Raw genomic sequence first — 26,307 nt, forward strand, 5'->3', positions numbered from 1 at the left:
AGTTTTGCTTTTGTTTCATAAAGCAGATTGTGGATCACATCATTGCCTAATTTTATTAAAGACGGAGTGAAGAAATTATTTGATTCCACTTTAGAGACTCTTCCAATGGAGGTATTTGGGAAATCTGTCACTGTGCAGTAGCAAATATTTGTATTAAAAAGAGGCGGTTTTCCCCACGGGATGTTTCTCACCCCTGTTCAAATTTCTTAGCATAAGTCTTTCCTTTTTTGAGGGAGCAGGGTAGGGGGTAGGGAGGCGAGTTCATTTGATTAAAAGAGGAAAAAGGGCTTAGATCTTTGACAGGTCAGTTTGTTACTGAGACATTGGGCAAGTTATATGAAATTTGTTTTTTTTCCAATGGTCTCATAGCCACTTGGAAGTTATGTGGCTAAATGAGAACATCAATGTCATAGTGTCTGGGGCCTTATGGAGGATTAGTCATTGCTAAATCTACATTGACCTATGAACCCTAGTTTCCTGTTTCAGCTCCAATGGACAAAATAACGCAGCCTCCAAAGTCCAGTTCTGTTGGCTGCTCATCATAGGGCAATACTAGAATAGTGAACATGGAACCAAACATGGCTGGGTCTCTTAAACTCTCTGAGCCCGTTTCCTCATTTTAAAGCAATGGCAATACTAACTACAATCCAAGGTTCTTATGATGGTTAGTAAAAATATCTGTGCACATATGTAGCACAAAGCCTGCCCCTGGTCTTTTTGGAGAAAGAATGGTGGCAATGCTATCTGACCAGGGGACATAGGAACAATAGAGTTCCGTCTCCAACAGTCTGTCTGTACTCCATTGTGTTTCTTAAATGCAAACCAAACAGATCAAGCAGATGAACACTCTATTATTTTTTAGGTCTCAGTCCCAACCCTCAGTGTGCACCACTTGGATAGATTGCGTGGGACCAGAAGGAGCACTGGACTAGGAGTCCTTGGAGGCCCCCTCTCCTTACCCGGGCCTCACTTGGGTTCCAGTAAACTTTCAAAGGGTTTGGAGACAATCAAGGGAGGGAACTTCTTTCCAAGTGGGAGAAAGTCTTGGCCATGGCCCCACCTCAACTTCTGAAGAGTACGGTCGAAGATAAAGTTATAATCCCATAGAAACTGGAGCTGAATCAGCTTTTTCTGGCTGGACCAGTATGTGGCTGTTCTGCTTGTGGGTAGATGCAGGCTATGGGTGCTGGAGAGCCTGAGATCCCTTTTGTCAACAACAGACACTTTATCTCATCTGCCTTCCCATCTGCCACCTGTATACACACATGGAGGGCTACCTTTGGTGGGTTTATAGTGCCCCTTCCCCCGGAGTTCTGAGTTGGAGAAAGATTTAACAGGTATGCCACTTCATTCACAACACAGCACTTTATTATGGAATATGTGCAACTTGGTGTAAGGATTTCTGAAATTCACACCATTTACAGGTATTTAATGGGTTATAAATTTTCAATGTCAGAATTATACTTAAGTCATGTTAGTAATGGTCACTCCTTCTGGCCCAGTGGATTTAAATCTTCTTCTGCCCAGTTTCCTCTTCAATCAGACTTTCCTGAAAAATATATAACAAATACATCAAGACTGACTTTACCAACTGAACTTCATTACATTTTTGACATTTTAATTTCTAAAATATCAGTCTGGAAGGAATTGGTCTGTTTGATTTTGTACTCTAGTTAGTGCTAGGGAGACATGATAAATTGGGTTTGTTGTTTTTTTGGTTTTTTTTTTTTGAGACAGAACCTCACTCTGTCACCCAGGCTGGAGTGCAGTAATGTGATTTCAGCTCATGGCAACCTCCACCTTCCAGGTTCAAATGATTCTTGTGCCTCAGCCTCTCTAGTAGTTGGGATTGCAGGCATGCATTACCACATCTGGCTAATTTTTATAGTTTTAGTAGAGATGGGGTTTCACCATGTTGGCCAGGCTGGTCTTGAACTCCTGGCCTCAAGGGATCCACTTACCTTGGCTTCGCAAAGTGCTAGGATTATAGGCATAAGCCACTGTGCCTGGCCGATTGGGTCTTTTTAAGCTACTTAATATACATAATATCTACATTAATAGTTTAAGGATGAGTTGTGAGGAAGGAAGTGAAAAAAGAAGTATGGTCAATTACTTTGCTATTAAACCAGCCTTTGCTTCAGTTTCTTCATAATGTCATGTTTGGCAAATTTCACTGCTTGCCATTTTTGTAATGCAGTAAGCAAGATTAGAAAAAGAAAGGAAATAGGCCGGGCGTGGTGGCTCATGCCTGTAATCCCAGCACTTTGGGAGGCCGAGTGGGCGGATCACAAGGTTAAGGGATAGAGATCATCCTGGCCAATATGGTGAAACCCCATCTCTACTAAAAATACAAACATTAGCCGGGTGTGGTGGCGCATGCCTGTAATCTCAGCTACTCGGGAGGCTGAGTCAGAAGAATCGCTTGAACCCGGGAGATGGAGGTTGCATTGAGCCGGGATTGCACCACTGCACTCCAGCCTGGCGACAGAGCACGACTCCGTCTCAAAAAAAAAAAAAAAGAACAAGGAAATAACGATGTCTGCACACTTTTTTCTTTGTTCTGTGGGTATATTAAGTTGAAGTCACTGTAGACAATTAAAATTACAGCTTATTTTTATATATTATTTATTTGGGCTTTCCCAGCTCCTAGGCATAACTGATCATTAACTGTAATGCCTTCTGATTGCTGCACAACAGAGATCAGAGAATATCAACATTGAATCCAAGATTCAACTTAAGTTAGGCACAGTGGCTTGCACCTTTAATCCCAGCACTTTGGGAGGATCTTGAGGCTGGGAGTTCAAGACCAGCCTGGGCAACATAGACCCTGTCTCTACAAAAAATTAGAAAATAAAATCAGCTGGGTGTGGTGGCAAGTGCTTATCGTCCCGGCTACTAGAGAGGCTAATCTAGTCTCGAGAATTGCTTGAGCCTGGGAGGTTGAGGCTGTGGTGAGCATTGATTGCACCACTGCACTCTAGCCCGGGCAACAGAGCAAGATCCTGTCTCAACAAATAATTTTTTTTAAAAATTCAATTTATACATTCAATTCTCTTTATACTTTTTCATCAAAAACCTAATATGATTAGTGTATTTCCATTTTGGGGGGCGGAATTTGGAGGTGGTTATAGTCCTATCAGGAAACTGGAAATCAAATCCATCACTCTCTAAATTATATATTTAGTAGTTTGGCATTTTTCATTCCAAAGGAGAAAAAAAATCCCCATCTACAGCAGTGTTTCTCATGTTTGTATTCCCCAGGGTTCTGGAAAACCATGGAAGATAAAGTACAGTTGCAGGATCAGGTGGAGGGCTGTGGAGTAGTCTAGGGGGTTTGGTGATTTTACTTGAAGAACCGAAATGCAGCAGTGGGAAGAAATTTGTTTTGCTGGTTATCCCAAAAGCTAGAACCAGGATTAACAGATAAAAGTTACAGAGAGATTTCAATTCAACTTCAGAAAAAACAAACAAAAAAACGTTTCAGCCCCTAGTGCTGTCTAACCACCAACTGGGATTGTCATGAAACACAGTCCTACCACAGGAGGTAACAGGAGTCAGGAATGTAAGCCCCACAGTAGCTGGGAGGTAGCTGTCCTAAGTGATCCCCAAAGGCTTATCCACCTCTAGAGCTCTATGCTATGATCATGTTATGATCACTTTAACTTACCAGAGCTCCTTTCAGGTCTTGGAGGGGAGAACGTGGCTGGTGCGTGGTGCATTCGAAGCGTTGGGTTTCTGCCAGTTGACCAACCTCTTTGACTATCTGAAGAAAGAGAATGTGATGCTTTCAGATGGAGGTAAAGAAATGAAATGGTGTTTTCCATTTCCACCAAAAAATTGTGGAGAGTGGGGTCAAGGGGGATGTGGGGCTGAGGGGGATTGGGAAAGTTGCAGGATTAGCATAGGGACTTTAAGGACACAGATCTGCCATCTGACACTTCTACAGAATGGCATGGGGATCTGGAGATAATGGAGACAGTAAGAAGATATCATATTTTCCCCTTAAAGATGAAAAGAGGGAGGCGCTTTGAGCCTCATGAGAGTCAGTATACCCAAAAAAACAAAAAGCAAAAAAACCCCAAGAGTATATAGTTGTAAAAAGGGTTGGTTTTTATTTTCTAGGTTTTACTAAATACGTTATAGTTCAATGAGATTTGCTTCATGTATAACCTGCAGAGAAAAGGCTTCAGATTCTGGGTCTTCTTTAATACTAAATTACCTTTATTATTTCTCAGAAAAGAGATAATTCCTTCCAATGATAATGAAATGATTTAAAATTTTTCCCATTCTCAGCCCTAGGTTATTTTTCAGGTTAATCAGCTAACATAGATGGCTTCTTTCCTTACATGACCCTGATGAGTGTGGTCATATTTTATCAATAAAAATCCTCCCGGCACTTTGGGAGGCCAAGGTGGGAGGATCCCTTGAGCCCAGGAGTTCGAGACCAGCCTGGGCAACATAGGGAAACCCCATCTCTATAAAAAATTGTAAAAATTAGTTGGGTGTGATAGTGCATGCCTGTGGTCCCAGCTATGCAGATGGCTGAGGTGGGAGGATCACTTGAGCCCAACAGGTCCAGGCTGCAGTGAGCTGTGATCGTGTCACTAAATTCCAGCCTAGATAACACAGCGAGACCCTGTCTTAGAAAATAACCCCAAAAAACAAAAAAGCAAGTACCTCACGTTAGTGTTGGTGCCAGTCCTATAATCTAATCTATATGAAATCAGCATGTTTTCTACTACATTATTTTACCATCTTGAGTTTGCTAATTCCTGTATTCTACCAGTCTCCAACTTTGCTTAAATGCTCCTATCAGTAAAAAGAAATTATAGGGCATGCATCCTTGATAAGGATACTCATTTATAAATTATAAAAATGTACTGATCTAATATCATATTTTTAAAAGATGAAATGAGGAAAAAAAATACAAAGTTCTAACGTTTTTTCCAAATCCCAAAGAATCATCTTCCGATACACCTTGACCCTATCCCATTGTTTCTAATTCCTTTAGCAATCCCATACACTCAGAGTATGACGTGCTATCTCACACTTGTTGCTATTGATATATTCTTTTGGAATTTTTCCAGCTTTGTGTTTAGTCCCTGTCTGAACTAAAAGTAGGAATGGGACTTCTACTTTGTAAGTGCCTTATCTCACCTGGGGTATCTAGGGTACAACATCATAGAATATTGCCATTGGGGCTATCCTGAATGTTTAATATAGTTAAATTGAATCAAATCAGTATGTCTTATTTTGAAGCTGAGAGAAACTTACCTCTTGGAAAGAATCAATCAAATTTTCGGCATCTCTCTTTCCTCCAGGGCGTAGTCCATAGGACCAGTGCTGGCTGGAGCAGCCTTCCACGCACAAAGTCAGCAGAATAAGGCCAGCTAGGAGTTTTGGAATTGGCTCCATTCTAAGGCACATGAATGCACAATCAAATTAGATCCAGACAAGGTTGAGTATAAACTAAAAGACCTCTTTAGTGAAAAAGCTAGCATCTGTATCACTAACCCTGCAGAAGATGGAAGTCAGAGTCAGTTTTTACACACAGACACTGAAACTCAGACATGCCTGCTGGCTTGCCTTGAGTTTCTTAGCCACTGGGGACAAAATGAGTACTTAAGCTCACATGTTCAGGACCTTTTTAGTACTAAAATAGTCTATACTTTTATTTCTATCGTTTGGTTATCCAAACCCCATAATTCATCCCTGATCAAGTTCATCACTTTGCCTTAACATTTCCCCTGTTGTGGATTGGTCTTCAACTCTTTCATTCCTGAGATAAAGAGAACTGAGCCATCTGTTAAGAAAAGTAGCTCCTACTAGGAATCTCTGGCTAATATAAAATTGCTTGACATTAAATGGCTACCCCATGGTACTAATGACATTTTTCTATTTATCCTTCAGTGTTCCTAGCATTACTGCTGGCTGAACCATCTGTGGGAGAGAGGACTCAACACTGTTCAAAGTAGTTAGTCCCAGACCAGATGCCTTCCTAGCCAAGGGGGCCTCTAATTTTCTAATGAAATGTGTCTCCAAGTTAATTTTCATTTGATGGGAAAGAGGCTAAAGACTAAATCAAACACTGGTCGATAAGCTGTGGGAGTCCCCAAAGCCTGGATCTCTGTGGCTGGTGATGGCAAGGACAGTGAAGGACAGGACATCATTAGATACCATCACACCTGGATTTAGCCCTTGGGCTGTCAAATGCCCTGTAGACATACAATAGCATGCAATCTAAAAAAGAAAAACTCGTGCTAGAAATAATACAAAGCCTTTTACCTGTTTAGAGGCAGAGAGCCAAAAAGATCCCAAGCTTCCCTTGAAGTAGGTTGAGTACTGTGACTTTTCTGTTTTCCTATCTTCCTTTTTATAGGGAATTTTCCCAGGACATTGAAATATTTCCTGCTGGTAAATTATACTGCACATGGACTATGATTTTTTTTTAATGGTAATTTTTAAAAATCCTCACATAAAGCCCTTTAATGGTGTATGTAATTGGAACACCCCCTGGTATATCTGTTAGATTTACTTAAGTGCAGCCATTAAAACCTCAGCTAAAACTTTTATAGCTGAGGACACAATTCAAAGAGATTAAAATCCAGCTAGATTGGATTCCCTTGAGGAAACCAGCAGACCTATCAAGAGTTCAAGGAAAATAGATGTCTTAGATTAAGTGAAGTCAAATGCATACATAACTTCCACAAAGGAGGCTATGCAACAAATATAGGACATTGAGTCAGGATGTCTGGGAGCTTCTGGCTCTTGGATTCTTCATTTGTAAAAGGAAGGCTGTAGACTAGATGGACTAGATGATCACAAGAGTTGCTTCCAGTTTTAAAAATCTGATTTATAAATAAGTGACACTATATACCAAGTTCATGTAGGATCCTAAATCAGACAGTTGCGTGTTTGAAAATTCCCTCATCTACCCACCAGGTTCCCTGCTTGACTTACCTTGAAAGCCTTCTAAAGCATCAAAAAGGCAAGAAACATATACTGAGAGCAAGACCATATTGAACAGACTTACATCAACAGATCAACTCATTTCAGTAGATGCTTATTGAGTTAAATATGCAAATCACTGTTAAGGGCAGTGGGAACAGAAAGATGAGAAATTATAGTTATTTAATAAATAGCAAATGTATAAGAGCACTCATTACAATAGCCATGCGAAGTGGGTGTCATTATCTAACTTTTATAGATGTTCCACCCCAGAGGTGCAACCGTGGACGTGTTATTTACCCAGGACAAGCATGTAAAACACACACACACACACACACACACACACACAACCATTACTCTTAATTACATTTATTTGAATACATGGTTGTCTTCCCCTAATTTACCCCTAGGCTGAAACCTGTAATAGTCAAAGATCCCATCTTATTTAAATCTCTCTTAATAAAGCCCCAGCATTTAGTCAGCATTCAGTAAGTATAGGTTTGAATGAATGAATGAACGAATGAATGAATAGAAAGCAAAAACCTTTTAACCAGGTAAGGCCTAATGCTGCCTCTATTTCTGCATCAAAGATATGCTTTATCTGACACAGAATTAAACTTTCATGTATAATTGGCTGTAAATCCTGTTATATTAGCTAAGCTGTAAGATGGCTAAAAAAAATAACTGGATATTTGTTCATTTTACAGCTGGGAATGGCAATTTCCCCTCATGTAGGATGCTAAACCCATCAGTCATTGCACAGTCTCCTCTGGAATAACTACATTTGCAGGGATTTCATAGTAAAGAGAAATGGTGTCTTACCTAAGTAAATTCCCTTGCTTTGTCCAGCCATCTCTGTGGAGGCTGTCCAGTCCTCATGATAGGATAGAGAAGGGAGTACACTTTAAAGTATAACTGCAAATAGAGGAGAATTTAAAAATAAAACATAAGTATTTGACTTTGTTCTATTTAAATTATTTCATTTAGACACTTTGACTCATGTAAGTGCCATTCTGACATGAAGAGTGGAATCTCATCTCACTACAATACACAAGTAGGGACAGACTGTTTTTCAACAAGAGTTCATTATGGTTGAATAGTGCTAGTTTAAATTGTCCAATTGATTTGTGTTTGCTGAGAGATGTGCATCTAAGTATTGCTTAAGCAGAAAATGTGGTCTCTGGATAGGACTAATGAAATGAGAGTTAAGACTTGTGATGCATATTGTCAGGTGAATCACTTATCTCTGGGTAGGTAGGCCTCACTGGATTTCTTGTAGGTTATTTCTAACAGTTGGGATTAAATTTTTGAAAAATGCTTTGAAATTATTAAGATGAACAGAGCAATACTGTATTACTCAGCATTCTCTAGAGGGACAGAATACATACACACACACACACATACACACACACACACGCACATAGGAGAGTTTATTAACTCACACGATCCCAAGGTCCCACAGTAGGCTGTCTGCAAGCTGAGGAGGAAGGAAAGCCAGTCTGAGTCCCAAAGCTGAAGAACTTGGAGTCCAGTGTTTGAGGGCAGGAAGCATCCAGCACGGAAGAAGGATGTAGGCTGGGAGGCTAGGCCCATCTAGACTTTTCACGTTTTTCTGCCTGCTTTGTATTTGCTGGCAGCTGATTAGATGGTGCCCACCCAGATTAAGGGTGGGTCTGCCTTCCCCAGCCCACTGACTCAAATGTTAATCTCCTTTGGCGACACCTTTACAGACACACCCAGGATCAATACTTTGCATGCTTCGATCCAATCAAATTGATATTCAGTATTAACCATCACAAATATGGTCTATGAATTCATCCAATATGCTGTTGTCCTTAAAGTCTCCATTAGCATTGTCTTAGGTCACACAGATCTCAAGGCAAGAGTCAACTTTGTTTTGTCTTACTTTCTATAGCACCAAATAGGTTATCAAGCCACTATGCAATTAATGAGTTTTTGATATTGAATGACAAACTTAAAACCATTTAAGGATTCCATGGTTAGGTCAATTTACCAAAAAGTTAAATATAATAAATTGGGTTTAAATAATTGGATTTTATAGTTGTCATATTTTTTCTAAATTTGAAAGAATGGCTTTAGAGAAAAAACTGCTTCATCAACATCAAAACACCTCAAAATTATTACAGCGAGGATTTCGTAATCTCACTGAAATGACAGATGAAAAAAATCTTTTCTTGCCCTAATGTAAAATCTCAGCAGGAAGCACTTAAGGTTAACTCCTGCTGACATGTCTAATCAGGTTGTAAAAGGGTTTCAGAAAATTAATCCTTGGATAAGGTGCTTTATACTGAAATAATGTAACCACTTTTCTTTGTAGTAATGAACCTTTTAATTTTAAAGGTAATTCTTCCTTGGGGACTTAGTGCAATTCTAAGTTTTTTCCATATATTAAAGATGATTTAAAGTTGACATAGGGCAGATTTACAGTACACATAAGAGTCATAAAATTAAATGGAGAAAATATTCCAAGTCTTGATTTATGATTGAACCCTTCATAAGAATAATGAATTTACAACATTTTCTACTAGAATTTCCTTGAGACTATAGTTGAAAGAACTAGACTACAATAGATAGTATTGCTTAGTTACTTAAGTACCAAATTTTATTAATGCAGATAATCCAGCTAGTTTAATTTTGATTTAAAACCTTTTTCCTGTCATTCCAACAACTATTTTTACCTATGTGTACAGACATGTTTCATCTCTAGGGTTAATGGAAGTTTTACTATTTTAATGGTTTCCTCCCTCCTTAAAATTCTCTATCCTAGTTATCAGGCAAAAAATGTTTTCGGGCATACTATTTATCCAGTCTAATAAAGCTAACTGGTAATATTCATCACCTAAAGGGTGATGAATTTAACACAAACAAATTAAATGAATTATTGGGGAGGCAGTCTTTTCTTTTTTTCAGAATTCATAAGGTTTGTGTTGTTAGCACGGTGTATTTTTAAAAGAATGATAAAAATAATCATGTTTAAAGAAATAAATTTACTTTAATGATACTTTCAAAAGACTAATCCATAACAAATTAAGTTATACTGCATCTCCTTTGCTACCCAGAACCACAGGGCTGGTTGTCAACACCTATTGAAGAAATGTAAGCAAAATACAGAAAGTGATGATTTTCAAAAGGAAGAGAAGAAACTCCTTTTCAACACTTTATATCGTTTATTAATGCAGTATACATTAGATCTAAAATCTGCAGTTTGTAAGCACACCATGTTTAGATCTTTCAGATCCTTCTGCAGTTTTAGGTTATTTCTACAGAGGTACCTTTAAGTGAATGAATAACACATTCTGTAATTCCTGAAAATATAGTACAGAGTGAAATGATTTAAATATAATTTAGGCACATATTGATTATGAAAATAGATTATCTCTCAATACAATACTTCTCTGTCTTGGTAAAAATAATAAAGCAAAGAAAATAATTCATTTCTGAAGTTGCTTTCCTTCACTTGTAAAGGTCTGATCTCCTCCCACTATGCATATGTACCCTTTACTGTTAAGGAAAGCTTTGCATATGTAGATATAGAAGAATAAGCTACGTAAATACTAAAGATATGTCATTCTCCCAAAGGAGACACAGGTGGTTTTCAATGATTCCTTGCCTCATGTTGATGAGTCTGTAGAATTCAGAACCCATTTGGACACAGCTAATATCCCTGCTCTTGGGGTAGAAAATAAGGACACCAGGTCATTGGTAGGGAGGTACAGGCCCTTCCTCTGCTGCTGCAGAGAGATAATAACTCAAGAAAATTGGGCTAAAATTTGTTTAAAAAAAAAAACACACAAAAAATACAAGTAAAAGAATCACAGGTGCTGACTGATTGATACTACATCTTGGACCAGCCAAATGCCTTTTTTACTTTACATCTATTTTTTTGGTGGCTGTAATCAAATGTGTGTTTAAAATTCCTCATTCCCCACTGTAGGGTTCTAGCTGCAATTATATTACATTGCCTTTTAGCAGGCAACTCTACCATATTCACTCATATAAGCTTTGATTGCAGTAGCTCTGGATTTAGTTTCTATTTCTAAGCTGGCCCTATGTAAACTATTTGGTATTTGAATTAAATGAGTATTAATGATGCACCTTGGTTTTTTTGGTTTTGAAGTATCTTCCTATGCTTGTGATGACTGTATGAGAAAACTAGGCTAATAGTGTAAATAGAATTGCTTGGTCTGGTGTTGAGTGGAACTTGCCTAGAATGAAATTCTGAGAAATTCTCATTTATAAGTGTCGTAGTGATGGGTAAGTTATTCCTCCATCCAGAGTTCCACTGTACCTTTGGAATGACAGTGATGTACAACGATGTCTTTCTTTCCACTCTGTCTCAATCAGTAAGAACTGGATATTACTTTAATTTAGCTACTGTTCTGTCCTAAAAAGTAAACATTATAAAAATGAACCTGAAGAGTCTTAGGGAGTCTGATCTCACCATATTCATATGGTGTGACAGGTATTTAAAGAGGGGAGGCATCACTAAAGCTATTTATAAACCTGAACAACCTTTTCCAAGTTTTCATAAAGTTTTAACAATTTAAATATCCATACTGCATCTAGGAATTCAATAAATATAATTGCATATGTTGTGCTTTCCATAAATTAAAATCCTCAAATGCATCTCAAACCAAGATGGTATTTCCACATCATGCCTATTTAAAAGCAAATATAATAGATACTATTCCTGGTCATAAAACCAGGTAAACCCCCCTACCCCATTCAAAAGGCAGCAATATCTAGTTTCCCTACATCTATTAAATGAGTGCTTTTCTGTTAAAAATCAGAATGTGGAAAAAAAGTCAGTTTTTTCCCTTATGCACCGCTCAAAACAAGCATAATCCTCTAAATGTTTTTTTTAAATTTCCTTACAGTGTTATTTCTTCTAGACAACTGAGTGGGTGGAGAAAGAAAAGTGATAAGGAAAACATTTTCATCTTTTACATCTTCCTCCAGCCCCTAAAATTCTCATCTGACACTTTGTGACATGTGTAGTGGTGTCAGCATCTCTTCAAATATAGCTCCCTTCACGTTGGACCCTCTCAGGTTGGCTTCTTGAAGATCACACCCAGACAGATCACAATTCTGCAAGATGAAAACAATATTCATGTAATTCATGTGGAGATTTCAGGCCTTAACTGTTTCTGCTCAAAACGATTTCTGGGGCAGATTAGGAAAATGTTCTTATACAATAAAACTCAGTTAATTTCCGGAAAACTGATGATACACCACCCTAAATTAAGATGTTCTTCTATCTGTATTTGTTACCTCTAGTTAATGTTCAGGCTGATCACCATAAATACGTATAAACAAAGGTTAAAGAGGAAGCATGTCCCTTGTTCTTGCATATTTTATAATGAAACATTGAAAACAGGGGTCCCCAACCCCTGGGCCACAGACTGATACTCGTCCATGGCCTGTTAAGAATCAGGCCACACAGCAGGAGGTCACCAGTAGATGAAGCTTCATCTGTATTTACAGCCAGTCCCTGTATGGCTCAAGTTACAGCCTGAGCTCCACCTCCTGTCAGATCAGCAGGGGCATTAGATTCGCACAGGAGAGTGAACCCTATTGTGAACTGCACATGTGAGGGATCTAGGTGGGGTACTCCTTATGAGAATCTAATGCCTGATGATCTGTCACTGTCTCCAACACCCCCAGATGGGACTGTCTAGTTGCAAGGAAACAAACTCAGGGCTCCCACTGATTCTACATTATGGTGAGTTATATAATTATTTCATTATATATTACAACGTAATACTAGTAGAAATAAAGTGCACAATAAATGTAACGCGCTTGAATCATCCCAAAACCAGCCCCCGACTCTGATCTGTGAAAATATTTTCTTCCACAAAACCAGTCCCTGGTGCCAAAAAGGTTGGGGACCACTGATTTAAAATACAGAATGGATTCCAACATAATAAATGAATACACACACACACACACAGCTTTTTTTTTGACACGGAGTTTTGCTCTTGTTGCCCAGGCTGCAGTGCAATCTCGGCTCACTGCAACCTCCACCACCAGGATTCGAGCAATTCTCCTGCCTCAGCTTCCCGAGTAGCTGGGGTTACAGGCACTCACCACCACGCCTGGCTAATTTTTTGTATTTTTAGTAGAGACGGGGTTTCACCATGTTGGCCAGGCTGGTCTCAAACTCCTGACCTCAAGTGATTCGCCCACCTTGGCCTCCCAAAGTGCTGGGGTTACAGGCATGAGCCACTGCGCCCTGCCCCAAGGTAATAAATATTATCAAAACAATTTTACTATGATCCAAGAACAACAACAACAAAAGGAATGAGATGGGGGGAAGACTATTTTTTTAATCTGAAAAGATTTTACTTAATCAAATTGTGTAACAGATTTTTCCATTCCCTAGCCCTAGTATTTTTATAGCAAGGAACTGCCCTTCTTTTTAAAGCCCCAAAGGTACGTATATAATACAATGAGTTTTGACAGATGTGCAGAATAGTGTAACCACCGCAATTTGAAGGTGTTTCTTAATTTGTCTTGAGATCACGGAGCGATAAGATAGAGATTCCAGTTAAGTCCTTGGATATGATAGGGGGACAATGGTTAGAGAGAAGGGTGACTAAACGTAACCTGTTAGGAGAACAAATGTCAGCAGCTCTCCCCTCAATAGTCAACCTGATCAGTCTTTGCAATCAGTTAGAGAGAGGGAGGCTTTTGCTGCTAGGCCACACTGAGTACACAGTACTAAAACCAAGAAAAAAAATATAATCTTAGGTGAAAATAATGTAACAAATAATAAATAATTGTGCTCGTGATAGGATTATACTTAGGCCAATTCTTTTTGCCTTGAAGTTGAAAGGGGCCTGCTACTCTGCTACTGAGAGCTATCAAGAGATCTAAGCAAAAATATTAAGAAAAAACATTAACAGCAAGCTAAATTTTGACATACCGTTCTCTGCTATCCAATTTGTACGAGATTTCATAGCTATCAGCCACATGTGGCTACTTAAATTTAAATGAATTAAAATTAAATAAAATTTAAAAATCAATTTCTCATCTGCACTAGCCAAATCTCAAGTGCTCAATAGCTATATATGGGTGGTAGCTACTATACTGAACAGCACAGATATAGAACATGTCCCTCCTGCACAAAGTGCTATTGGATAGTGCTGATGTAGACCTATCAACAGCTATCAAGTCTGCTAAACTGGCAAATTAAGAAGACATACAAATATAATTCTTTGAAAAAGATGACTAGGCAAAATTATAATCTCAAGCTGAAAACCAAAAAACATATGGTTCCAATTTCAAATAGACTTTTCCTGAACCTGATTTCAAACCTGGATATCATTTAAATTTCTCAAGTAGTTTAAGAAGTAATCTAGCCCATTTAATTCTGTTCGGAATTAAATTTTATGGAAAGTGCAATACATTAGATAACACATCTATCAAACTTATTTACTTGAGAAAAACTCAAGAAAAAGGAGAGAAATGAAATCAACTTAGACTGAATGTCAGATGAGTCTTCCAATCCAGTTTTACCAGCCAACTACTTTGTTTTGATTTCAATAAATTTTGCATGAGATGCTTAATAAGTCTAGTAATAAAAATTCTTAAAATGTTGGTGAACTCACCTCTAAATCAGTTCCTGCCAGAGTTGCTCCTCTGAGGTTACAGTTCTTCAACTTTGCATTTTTTAAGGTAGCCACTCTCAGGTTAATTCCTGTCATCTGACTTCCTTCCATATCCACACCTTTCAGATTAGCACCTACAGTGAACACATTCTGGGAGTAGTTTAACTTAAAAATATAGTTATCTACCTTCAACAAAACTGCAAGATGACTTAATGGAGGCCTCTTTTAACTTTTGGAAATTAATCTAAAATCTTGTCTCTCAACGAACATATATATAAACAGTTTACTGATGAAAGAATGCTTTCACAATACTTTTGATGGAAGAAATTTAGTTCTGTCTTATGATGGTTAGCACTTTCATAATATGGCTCTACAGGTTTATGATAAGGGAGAGTTAAGTAGTCTCCTAAATATACAAGTAAACAAAGTGATCAGTCACAGATAATAACAAATTAAGAAACAATACATTAAATCTAAAAATGATTTTTAAAAACTCCCTGGCTTTATGCAACTGAAATTTTTCCTTTTGGTCAGTGTAAGAATATTTTATTCCATTTGAAAGTTTAAGATGTTGATATTTAATTTTCCAACTAAAACCTTATTAAATATCTGAGGCTTTATTTTTTCTGAGTCCTCAGTTTTGATTAGCATTTGACTGAAACCAAATGGAGGTTTCTTACCACTTTGGAAGTTCTCCAAATATGATGACAGAAGAAACCTATCCCCTACAGCTATCCTGTTTCACCCTTAACAATTATTTTCCAGGGCTTTTTCCTTTACAGTCTGCTTCCTCCGTAGAATAGGTATTTACAGAAAGGATCTCACCTTCTAAATTGGCTTTAAGACCAGAAGGATCCTCAAAATTACAGAGTTTCAGGGATGCTCCTTCTGCATTAGAACAGAGCATCTTGACTCCCTGGAGATTTGCACACTGCAAAGAAAAGAGAAAAGTCCTGGTTGTAAGGTTCATAATTTTGTTCAAATTAGCTCAAACAGTAAAAGAAAAAAATAGAAAAGGGGAAAAGGCTCAACTCAAAACACTCATTATCAATTATTTTCTGTTTACAATAAAGGCTTTTCTAATTAAACGCAGTAAGAACTGGGAACATTTGAAAGAAAAATTTTTTAAAGAACTGTTTTTTAAAAAATAAATGCAAATTAACAATAGCATGCTCATTTTACGTGAAACATAATGGTTTAGATAAAGAAGTTGGGAGAGTCAGAACTCTGACATCTCTATCTCTATTTTTATAAACATACCTATGCATGACAATGAAACAGTCAAAATGTATGGGTAAGGAAGGCATAGACTTGTTAGGGGTATGGATTTTCTTATTACTGTAGGAATCTTGATGTTCTAAGTGAAATTCTTGATATTCTAAGATGCTACTACTGCCTTCAAGTCAGAGGTCAGAACACAAAAGCCAGCATTTAAAGGCATTATTTAGCTAGAAAACACTAACAAGATGCTGGTTGGGTCTTTCTGCACCAACCATGGCTAAACATTATCAACCCTGAGCAGGCACATCACAATGCATAATGCAGGGCAGAGAGTAAAATGGTAGAAAATATATGTTTTAAGACTTTATTTTTTTGTTCTGTTTTGTTTGAGACAAAGTCTCACTCCGTCACCCAGGATGGAGTGCAGTGGTGCTATCTCAGCTCACTGCAACCTCTGCCTCCCAAGTTCAAGTGATTCTCGTGCCTCAGCCTCCTGAGTAGCTTGAATTACAGGCATGCACCACCACGCCTGGCTAATTTTTGTATTTTTAGTAGAGACAGGGTTTCGCCATGTTGGCTAAGATGGTCTTGACCTCAAGTGATCTGCCTGCCTCTGCCTCCCAAAGTGCTGGGTTTACAGGCATGACCCACCACATGCAGCCAAGAGTTTTAAATTATGTTCATTTATCTCAAAGAGTTTTTGACAAACATCTTTTTTTTTGTCCTTAACACAAACAAAGATGCCTCTCGACATTTCACTATTTAAAGACTAGGTCCTTCAAACGTTTTTTTGATGTTAGTCTTTTTCCTCTTTTGCCACTAAGCTGACCCTTCATGATAAGACAGAATAAGGACAGTGAAAGTAACTAAAATGCATATTTGGTAGATTTTGTTACTCGCCCTGATACACAGCTTCATGGAAAAATAAGCTGCAGCTAATGAGTAAAACCCAAATTAGAGTAATTCAATAAATGACTACCAAAAAGCAAGATGGTATTAATTCAAAAGACATACAGACATGGGCCTTGGTGGTAAGGAACTTAAAGTTGTTAAAAATTAATAGATTTCATTGTTGGTTTGCATATATCCTCTAACTTCAAATAAACACAGATAACTGTTATAAATACATACATATACATATATATAAATATACACATATATGTAGAGAGAGGGAAAAAGCCACTGAGATGTTAACTTCCACAAACTGATGCATACCATGTTTATTTCAAAATATCTGTCAAATACTTCTTGAGCAATAACATTTTCCCATTCCAGAAATGAGGTTGAATAGATTTCAAGGTTCCTTTCAGCTTTACCTTTATAATTTGCTGAAAATATGAGTCCTGATAAATAAAGTACAGTATATTGAGGAGATCAAGAACTAATTCCAAGATTTAATTTCTTATTAGTTGCTAAACCTTTCAGGTCTATGTTTAATAAAGGATATCAAACCTGTAAAACCAAATTCATTTCACTTTCAGACCTTTAGTCTTATATCAACATAATAAATTATCTGTTTTCAAGTAAAAGCTCCAGTAAAAGATAGTTATAATTCCTGTCTCAAAGGCTCTTTAAGACTGTTCAATAGACTAAACATTTAATTTTCTCTTGTAGCCTAAAATGATACTTACGTCAAGCACTGATCCAGAGAGATCAGCTCGTTCAAGATTTGCACAGCAAAGATTTGCATGTGCAAGATTACAGCGGCTTAAATTGGCCATTTTGAAGTTAATGTATCGAAGGTCCAAACGAGAAAGATCAGCACCACTGAAGTTCAAACCCTGAAATAAAAAAGCACAAATTGTCACCATAACTAAATGGTCTGTTTGTATTAAATTTAATTACTATAGCTAACCACCAAGTTTTTTTTAGAAGCAATTGGCAGTTCAGTCACTTGGAGTTTATTACAAAACAAGATAAAATGGAACTTAGATACATAAAAGAAGTGTCCTTAAATAGGTTCCTCATAAAAGAAACTCTATCGATATATACATTAGAATATAGCCTGGCTATAATTCGTTTATGTGTAGAAGTTTCTAAAGAGGGATTCCTGTTAGTCCTATACCTGCTAATAAGTATTTAAACCTAATTATATTTAAATTATTTTATTCAATAATTCAAAACAGTTTATTAGGCAGAAATGAGTACTGTGGTCTTTACAGTCTGAAATGCTATAGTACACATAAGTAAAGTACCTGCCACTGATCAGCCCATATATTGCAAATGTACCAATACTGACTTTTAAAAAACTGCTGCAATTTCTATGCATTATTCATAAACTGCTGCATGAGGTATAATTAGACAATTTAAAAAGGCTATTGCATCTCTTTTTGGTTAACCATTTCAGAACTAAATCAATGCTATGACTCATAATTAAATTAGATCTTGCATGTAAAAGAAAAATAAAGCAAGATAATCCCAAAACACTCGAAGAATGTAAAATTTTATTCATAGACTTGCTGATAGAAATAATTGATGTAAAAGTCTGCTAATTACCTGGCATCGCAGTTCTGACTTGGTTGGAGTTGCTAGCAAAAATCGGACAAATTCCTTTCGGGATATTGGTGAATGATCCTCCGGTGGTTGAGAATTCTTGAAAAAGATATTAAGAAATTAGTGGAGTCTTTTGGGAGATAGCTACAATGAATGTAACACTGGCTAATGTAAAAACAGGCTTACCTTTATTGCCACTTCTAGGTGTTCAATCAATGAGTCAATACCAAAAAATCTTGCTTCTTCTAACACACCTATCACAACAAAAATAATTCTGAAACAACCTAATTTAGTGAATGTATTACATTCATTTTGAATTTAGTAAAATACGATTAGTTCACATAATCTTAACATTTAATTGCCTTTTTAAATGGAGCAGATCTGAACAGGTTTGCCACAAGTACCTTTTACATACTGAATCAGAAAATGATGGAAATGAATAAAAGTTTAAAAAGTACAAAAAAGTCAAAAGTATAATTCAGAAATCTGTCTTATAGGAGAATAAATTTTAAAGATATTTGTAAATGCTAAAAGAGCTTTCATTTATCATTTACTTCAACTTGGTAAAAAAAAAGTACATCCTTTACATGACTTGGTATGTTTACTTATTCTAATCTGTTAATAAACATCATCAGAATGTGTGGGAATACATTTGGGTTCCATTATCTTTCAAATGAGAAGACCTCAATCAGCTGGCTGTTGACTCAGTAAAAAACTACTTAGAACTCTGGAATTACAAAGAAAGTATCAGACATAATCCCTCCCTTCAAACACTTACAAGCTAATAAGGGTAAGTAGATACAGAAAACCAGAAGCAGTTATTTGGGAAGAATAATACAATCTTTTCTGTGAAGACCAAACTCTATGGTCAACAATCCAATTGTAAAACAAACGTCATCCAAGGTACAGCATCGGGCTACCACTCTGGCATACAGGGTCCACATTTCCCCTTCAAGAGGCATCCAAAGATTATGCCATTCCGTTCAGATACATATCCCTGGTGGAAACTCAACATATTATAAAAGAGGTTCTTGTGGGCCACGCTCTCAATTTGCCAAGATCTAAGTAAAGCAGAACTCTTAGGGAATGCAGCCAGGATACGTTTCTAATTCTAGGTTTAGAATTAAACCTTTAAAACATCCAGAAAAGCCACAGAAATACAAAAGACAGGCCGGGCTCACACCTGTAATCCCAGCACTTTGGGAGGCTGAGGCGGGTAGATCACTTGAGGTCAGGAGTTCGAGACCAGCCTGGCCAACACATGGTGAAACCCTGTCTCTACTAAAAATACAAAAAATTAGCCAGGTGTGGTGGCAGGCGCCTGTAGTCCCAGCTACTTGGGAGGCTGAGGCAGGAGAATGGCGTGAACCCAGGAGGCGGAGCTTACAGTGAGCCGAGATCGCGCCACTGCACTCCAGCCTGGGTGACACAGCAAGACTCCGTCTCAAAAAACAAACAAACAAAATACAAATATTAGCTGGGCATCATGGTGTGTGCCTGTAATCCCAGCTACTTGGGAAGTTGAGGCAGGAGAATCACTTGAACCCAGGAGGCACAGGGTGCAGTGAGCAGAGATCACACCATTGCACTCCAGCCTGGGTGACAGAGCGAGACTCTGTCTCAAAAAAAAAAAAAAACAAAAACAAATCTGGATGTGAATCCCAGCTCTGCCACTCACTACTTTTTGGTGTTAGTGAAATTACTATAGATTGTTTTAAAGCATATAATTACTTGGGGCAACCTGTAGGCAATGTAAAGAGTTTGGATGGAAACTGTACTAACTAAAAACAATGCTTTATAAAATGAATCCAGCAAAGAGCTCTGCTTTTTGAACACTTGAACAAATAAAAGAAATGGTTGAGAAACTTGAAAAAACTAGCAAATCTTGGTAATAGCTTGGTTTGCAGATGTGTGACACAGCATGGATAAATGTATTTCTGACGTTATTTTCTAGGCAAGTAGGTTACGAAATGCTATCAATAATTTGAAGAAAAATTAAAATGGGAGAAATAGAAAGCAACAAGAATTCAGTTATAAAGTTATAGAACTAGCTAAAAGGGTCAAATAATACCTTTTTTTTTTTTTTTGCAATAGGTACATGTTCAAGGGAATATAAAGTTTGTTATAGCAACACTAAAAGTTAATGGGTGTTTTGTATTTCACTACAGAAACTGTAAGCCAGCAGTCCTCAGGCTGATTCTGATGTGTTCAGCATGTAATGTTTTCAAAATGAAAACATGTCACATAAAATTTTAGATACCCAGGTTTTCTTTAAAAACCAAGGTTCTGGCACTCTACGTCTGTCCACTTTGCACATGGCAATGATCTGCTGAAGCTGACAGGCATGTGACCTCAAGATTGCCAACTGCCTACCATTCCTCAAGTACTAACATCACATCAACTTCAGTCACTTGGAGGTCTATTAGCTTCCAAATATGCAACCAGTGTTTTATAAGGGCTTTTGTCTACATCACCTCCATGAATCTTCACAAAAATCTTGTGATGTAAATAGGGTCGAGAGTGCTTTTAACACTCATTTTTCCAATATGACTCAGAGAAATTTTCCCCAAGTTAGTCTCCCTAAGTTAGCAAGTTGTAGAATCAAGACTCTAATTGAGAATTATGATTGCAAGGCATGATTTGCCCTCTTGACTACTCTAGTTCTCACATAATGTGGGGAATATCCAGAACTTGGAGCCAAGTTACATTCTTAATTCAATTTTTAAAAAAGGAAACAACAAAATCCTTTAAAGTCACTTGTGATAGAATGTAAATCAATTTAGAATGTAAAGTTGATGCGTATGGCTTAGATATTTACCTATATGTACAAAGACTACCTACCTGAAGGACCACCTGCCCGTGCCTAAATCTATTTCTACACCTGTATCACTCATATACGTGTGAAAACATCTAGTTTAAAAAATAGAAAAAATATATACTTTTACTTTATGGAAATATACTGTTACTGAGTGAAACAAAGTTAAAATCTTAAACTTACAAAAATGTGAGTAGTTACATAATTATATTGAAAGTCTAAATAAACTCACCCAATAAATTAATGCCATCATTTACAATGAGCTGTCCATGACGCAAGTAGTTCAAAATGGGTTCAAAGTACTCAGGACTTCGGTCAATTAAGAAAGCTCCTCTGTGATCTTGCTTATTTCCCCAGACACCTGTGTTACCGTTATAATAAAGAAAGTCCCCCATAAACAAAAAATAAAGTCAGAAATGTATGAGGAAAAAATTGCTAAATATGTTTTTACTCTTAAAAACTGACATAATCAGTAAGTACAGAAGGTCAGGAGTTATAAAATCAGCACAGATATAAAACAGGTAAGGTGAAATGTGAAAACAACATGTTAAACTCACCTTTGTCCTTAAACATGTGGGCCAGCATACTGTCAGGTTCTTTATTCACTAAAGTGCTCCTAAGAATTCAGGGAAAAAAATTGATTTCTCCATTTGTCTTTATAAACAAACATATTTAAGTCAAGAGTATACTCGATCCCAGCTGCTCTCTCAAAAAGATGCATGCTACAACCTGGTAGGAGTAACGCTGGGAAACAAAAACGTGCAGTAAGTTGCCATTTATCAGATCCCTTCTAATAGGGTACTTCCTTTGATTTAAACATTGTTTTAGTTTCCTTTGCTTTAAATACTTGTCTGTCTATCCTGTAAGCAAATTATTACATAATAATATTCTTGATCTTCCAAACTTACATTTTTCTGCCCTTTAATAAAAGCAGTTGTAGTCTCTACAAATTTCAGTAGTGTTAATTTTTACTTATATTGTGTGTTTATTACTCAATATCTAAAAAGCATGTTCTAAAACACTGAAGTGATGCCTTTTATGCTTTCTCTGGAATGAACCATGTTTTTTTCTTCAAAAAAAGTTATAAAAAATGGTTTCAGATCACATAGTATATTTAAGCAGCATCTGAGTATCTTTTAAGGAAATCAGCAAATTGAAGAACAAAGGGTACACAGTGCTTCTTTTGCATTCTCTTTCTCTCTAACACACATACACACACACCTACCGTGTAGTTGTAAAGTACCGCCCTCCAACATTTAATGTCAGCCAGTCTGTGTGGAATCCTAACAGTCCTTCAGGAGGCTTAGAATCTGTCTGAGGATCTAGAGATGACATGTAGAAAATAATACAAATATTAAGATTGGGGATTCTGGGAAGATGGTAATGGCGTAATTTTTTAAACTGAATACACACATAATAAAAGCATACCAGAGCTACTAGGACAGCAATACCCAAACCCACAGACTGCATCTAAAACAACACTAGGTGATAAGGTAGTCCCACCAATACCAACAGCTATAAGAGCAGCATGCTTTCAGCGCCTGTGAAAGAAAAAGCAGAGAGAAGCAACAGGGTATATGGTGAACCCATGAATGTTAAAGCCATCCATAGATACTGACTTCATTGCTTAATAAGTCTAGCTGAAAACAACAGATTGAGATCACCCCAAAAGTGGGTGATGCAAGTAGTTTGCAGTAAGATCTTATAGGGCTGAAAATAAACTCTTAAAACCAAATGGCCAAAACTCCCTTCTATGGACAAAGCCCCATACTGATAAGATGCTGGGAAAATAATCCAAGTTGAATGCAACAAAGACAACAGAGAAAAAAAAAAGGACTCCAGACGAAAGTTAAGAGGTCTAATGGACCAGAATATATCAGAAAATGAGTTCTGTATCTTTTTAACACTTCACAAAAACAACAGAAAAGGGAACTCTAGAGCCATGAAATTAGAAAAACTGTCCTGTCAGCCCTCTTTTCAAGTTAAGAAAAACTAACTTCACATAAAAATGAGCAATACAAAAGGACTGATCAAATGTAATACAAAAGTGTTAAAATAATTGTCCTTATAGATAATGGAAACATGCCAGAAATACCCACAAAATAGATCAAAATTATAATCTAATATTCCAAAACATGCTAAAAGAAGTTTATACAAGTTATACAACAACAATATAAACCAGGATTTAAAAATTCAGAAATGAGTAGCAAGAACTCCCAAGACAATTAGAAATAAAAGAAAAATGATTTTTAAAGACTAAAGCAAAAGAAATACAAGAGTGATTAAACACAACAGACAATGACTTAAGGGAAAGAAAACATAAAAAAGAGAATAGCTTGAAAAATTAAAAAGAAATGGCCAGACGTGGTGGCTCATGCCTATAATCCTCTGGGAGGCCGAGGCGGGTGGATTGCTTGAGCTCAGGAGTTCGAGACCAGCCTGGGCAACAGGGCAAAACCCCAAAACCCCATCTCTACAAAAAATACAAAAAAATTATCTGGGCATGGTAGCACACATCTGCAGTCCCAGCTACTGGTGGGGGGCTGAGGCAGGAGGATCACTTGAACCCAAGAGGTTGAAGCTGTAGTGAGCCAAGATCATACCACTGCACTACAGCCTAAGCGACAAAGTGAGGCCCTGTCTCAAAAAAATAAATAAAATAAAAAGAAAGGAAAAGAAAGTTTCAAACATAAAAGACAACTGTAAAAGATCCACCCTACATACAATAGAGTCCTGAAAGAAGGAAATCAAATCAAAGTGAACAAAATAAAAATGTAAACTTCAAGAAAACTGTACTGAAATTTTAAAATACATACACTTGAAACTATATATTGAAAGGATCCATCACATACTGAGAAAACCAATCCAGAACAACTCAGAACACCAATAAATATTCTACTAAAATTACTGTACTTTAAAGAAAGAGAAATATCCTTTGGGTGATCTATGAAAAAGAATCACATAAGAAAGATCAGATTTTTTGAGACCAACACTTCAAGCCAGAATAAAATGCAGTAACATATTTAAGATATTCAAAGAAAAATAACGTGAACCAAGGATTTTTCAATAGCTTCACTGAGGTATAATTAACACAGGACAAATTACACATATTAAAGTTGATAATTTAATAAGCTTTGACATATAATTTTATACCAAAATTATATAAAGATGGTGGATGGCAATGGCATCTTGCCATTGGAAGATGTCACAGAATATTGTTCTCATAGTGTCTTGGAGAGAAATCTACTAGAGAACAAGTTTCAGATAACCACTGGAAACATAACAAAAGGATTGGAGGTAAGTGTACGCTTGAAGAAGTAAAACTAAATAAGTGTATAAAGGGAGACAGTATAATATACAATGGCTATATGTTCTGACAATTCAGAAACAATACAATTATTTTTAAGTAAGGGGAGAAAGGATTTAGCATATGAAAAACATTTAACTGTTTTTAGTAATTATATTGGTACTGAAAGTATCGAGTTTGTTACTCTGACATTTTTAGATGTGTTCTGTATGGGGTAAAGTAAATGCGTAATTATGTGACATTATAATTCTATTAGTCCCCATGTCCCTGAAAGTCAGGACTATTGATATAGAAAAAGGAGACACAGATATAAGACGGAAGAGGATAAGTAAAAACCTCATAATCCTTAATATAAACTTTAAGTATTACTATGAAACCATGAGTTATTTCATCTATCCATATTTTGTTATATATGACATATAAACTTTATATCCTATAACATATATTATATACAAATTTTATCTCTACCTATATATTTTCAATTCTGTCCACCAAAAGGCATAGCAACAATAATGAACCCAATAGCGAAGAGCCTCCCTAGCACCCAGATTTGTCTTGGAATGACACTTCCCACTAAAAAAAATCGAGGCTTGTTGGAAAAATGTTGATCCAGGTCTGAGACAGGAAAAGGTTTTAAGATGAACACCAGTTATTCCAGATAATAAGAAAGCTATAAAATCCAACAAGTTTTGTTAAAAAGACCTGAAGAGATTTCCAGTGGTGAAAAATTAAGACCATCTGAACATCAATAAATGCAGAGGATGAAAATATACCAAATATTTTTAAATCCATGAGTTAATAACAATTAAAAAAAAACCTTAATTGATCATTTTTTATTGTGTTGGTATGCAGTGGACCAATTAAGTGACCATTGCCTGCCAATCACTGTTAGGCCAATGGATAAAAGAAGATGAGGAGAAGTTCTTGCTTACAGTTTTAAGGTAGAGACAGACAGACAAGAGTATGCACTTACTTCTAAGTTGACAATTGCCTGTGCAACAATCCTGAGAACTACTTCCACTCACCAAATGCAATTAGTATGATGCTTTAAAAAATACTTAACATATTCAGAGTGTTGACTGTATGGATCTAAATAAATCAAATACTTTATCTTCCTTTCGGCCTTTTCTTTTGGGATATACAACTATAAGCTTTCTTCCAAATCAAAGGGTAGTGTGTGTGCACATCTGTGTGTGTGGTTGATACCAAGTCATTTTTTGGCTGATCTGATCACTGTGAAATACTGTCAAACACTACTTATGCAAGCAATATTTACTCACAAATATGTAATACAACACGTAGAAAAATTTTGACATTCACCATCAAAGAAAAAATTTTGAAACAAAACAATTGTTTCTAAAATCAAAACTACCTTACTATGTTACAGTTAATGAATATGTACACCTCGAGAGCATTTTAAAGGCATGTAAAAGATGCATCCATAATAAACTACAATCATATAGTAAAAAATTTACTTTAACACACCCAATGCATAATCAAAAAGTGTGAAGATTTGAATACAGCCATAAGATCATTTTTAATGTTTAAGCTTAATAGCCCCATTTAAAATAATTGTCATCCCATCTTTTTTTTTTTTTTTTGGCAGATAAAATTGGCTTTTAAAGTCACTTACCAATAAATGGCTCTCCTTCACAAACAAACAAAACATCATCATCCCTGGGGAAATCAAAATTTAAAAAGCCACCATCAAAATCTAAAAATCACATTAATTATCTGTTGCTTATAGGAACTATTCCTTAGAATTATATAGACAATAGGTTTTGCTATCAATCTAGAGTGCAAAGAAGCTAAGTTTCCAATGCTTTGTTTAACCCCTTGAACTTAACTGTCTTTGAATTTAAATTCAAAAATAAGATCTTGCACATGAAAGT

General features: G+C 36.6%; 3 protein-coding genes across 5 annotated transcripts in view; 1 reads left to right on the plus strand and 2 right to left on the minus strand.

Moving 5' to 3' along the window:
- The window catches only part of DOCK5 (dedicator of cytokinesis 5), a 243,927-nt gene extending 234,930 nt beyond the window's left edge, over positions 1-8,997 (plus strand). The window contains exons 53-56 of the transcript XR_002915986.3: positions 27-111; positions 3,683-3,797; positions 5,322-5,457; positions 5,911-8,997. The gene's annotated coding sequence lies outside the window, so the exon portion shown is untranslated. The remainder of the gene's footprint in view (positions 1-26; positions 112-3,682; positions 3,798-5,321; positions 5,458-5,910) is intronic.
- On the minus strand, positions 1,347-7,863 carry GNRH1 (gonadotropin releasing hormone 1). Its single transcript, XM_009243636.4, has 4 exons — positions 7,771-7,863; positions 5,275-7,087; positions 3,668-3,763; positions 1,347-1,549 (listed from the first exon to the last, which is right to left on the minus strand). The coding sequence occupies exons 2-4, from the start codon at positions 5,425-5,427 to the stop codon at positions 1,508-1,510; spliced, it is 291 nt and encodes a 96-aa protein (XP_009241911.2). The 5' UTR covers positions 5,428-7,087; positions 7,771-7,863; the 3' UTR covers positions 1,347-1,507.
- Positions 8,998-10,116: 1,119 nt separating the features above from the next.
- KCTD9 (potassium channel tetramerization domain containing 9) overlaps positions 10,117-26,307 on the minus strand; it is a 30,086-nt gene continuing 13,895 nt past the window's right edge. For all 3 annotated transcript variants that reach the window (XM_063726406.1, XM_002818919.6, XM_009243634.4), the window contains 10 exons: positions 26,049-26,092; positions 22,334-22,430; positions 21,666-21,724; positions 21,341-21,469; positions 18,480-18,547; positions 18,297-18,392; positions 17,432-17,581; positions 15,405-15,510; positions 14,580-14,713; positions 10,117-12,057 (listed from right to left, as the gene is read on the minus strand). In XM_063726406.1, coding sequence (XP_063582476.1) covers positions 11,941-12,057; positions 14,580-14,713; positions 15,405-15,510; positions 17,432-17,581; positions 18,297-18,392; positions 18,480-18,547; positions 21,341-21,469; positions 21,666-21,693 — 828 coding nt within the window. In that variant the 5' untranslated portion in view covers positions 21,694-21,724; positions 22,334-22,430; positions 26,049-26,092 and the 3' untranslated portion in view covers positions 10,117-11,940. The remainder of the gene's footprint in view (positions 12,058-14,579; positions 14,714-15,404; positions 15,511-17,431; positions 17,582-18,296; positions 18,393-18,479; positions 18,548-21,340; positions 21,470-21,665; positions 21,725-22,333; positions 22,431-26,048; positions 26,093-26,307) is intronic.

This window comes from Pongo abelii, chromosome 7, assembly GCF_028885655.2.
Source record: "Pongo abelii isolate AG06213 chromosome 7, NHGRI_mPonAbe1-v2.0_pri, whole genome shotgun sequence".
NCBI classification, from domain to species: domain Eukaryota; kingdom Metazoa; phylum Chordata; class Mammalia; order Primates; family Hominidae; genus Pongo; species Pongo abelii.

Excerpts from the sequence above, each read along its gene's own strand:
- GNRH1 (XM_009243636.4), bottom strand. The coding sequence starts at position 5,427 with ATGTGCCTTAGAATGGAGCCAATTCCAAAACTCCTAGCTGGCCTTATT. Across the intron at positions 3,764-5,274 it reads TGATTGATTCTTTCCAAGAG|ATAGTCAAAGAGGTTGGTCA; the intron begins GTAAGTTTCTCT and ends CTCTTTCTTCAG. Across the intron at positions 1,550-3,667 it reads AAGACCTGAAAGGAGCTCTG|GAAAGTCTGATTGAAGAGGA; the intron begins GTAAGTTAAAGT and ends TATATTTTTCAG.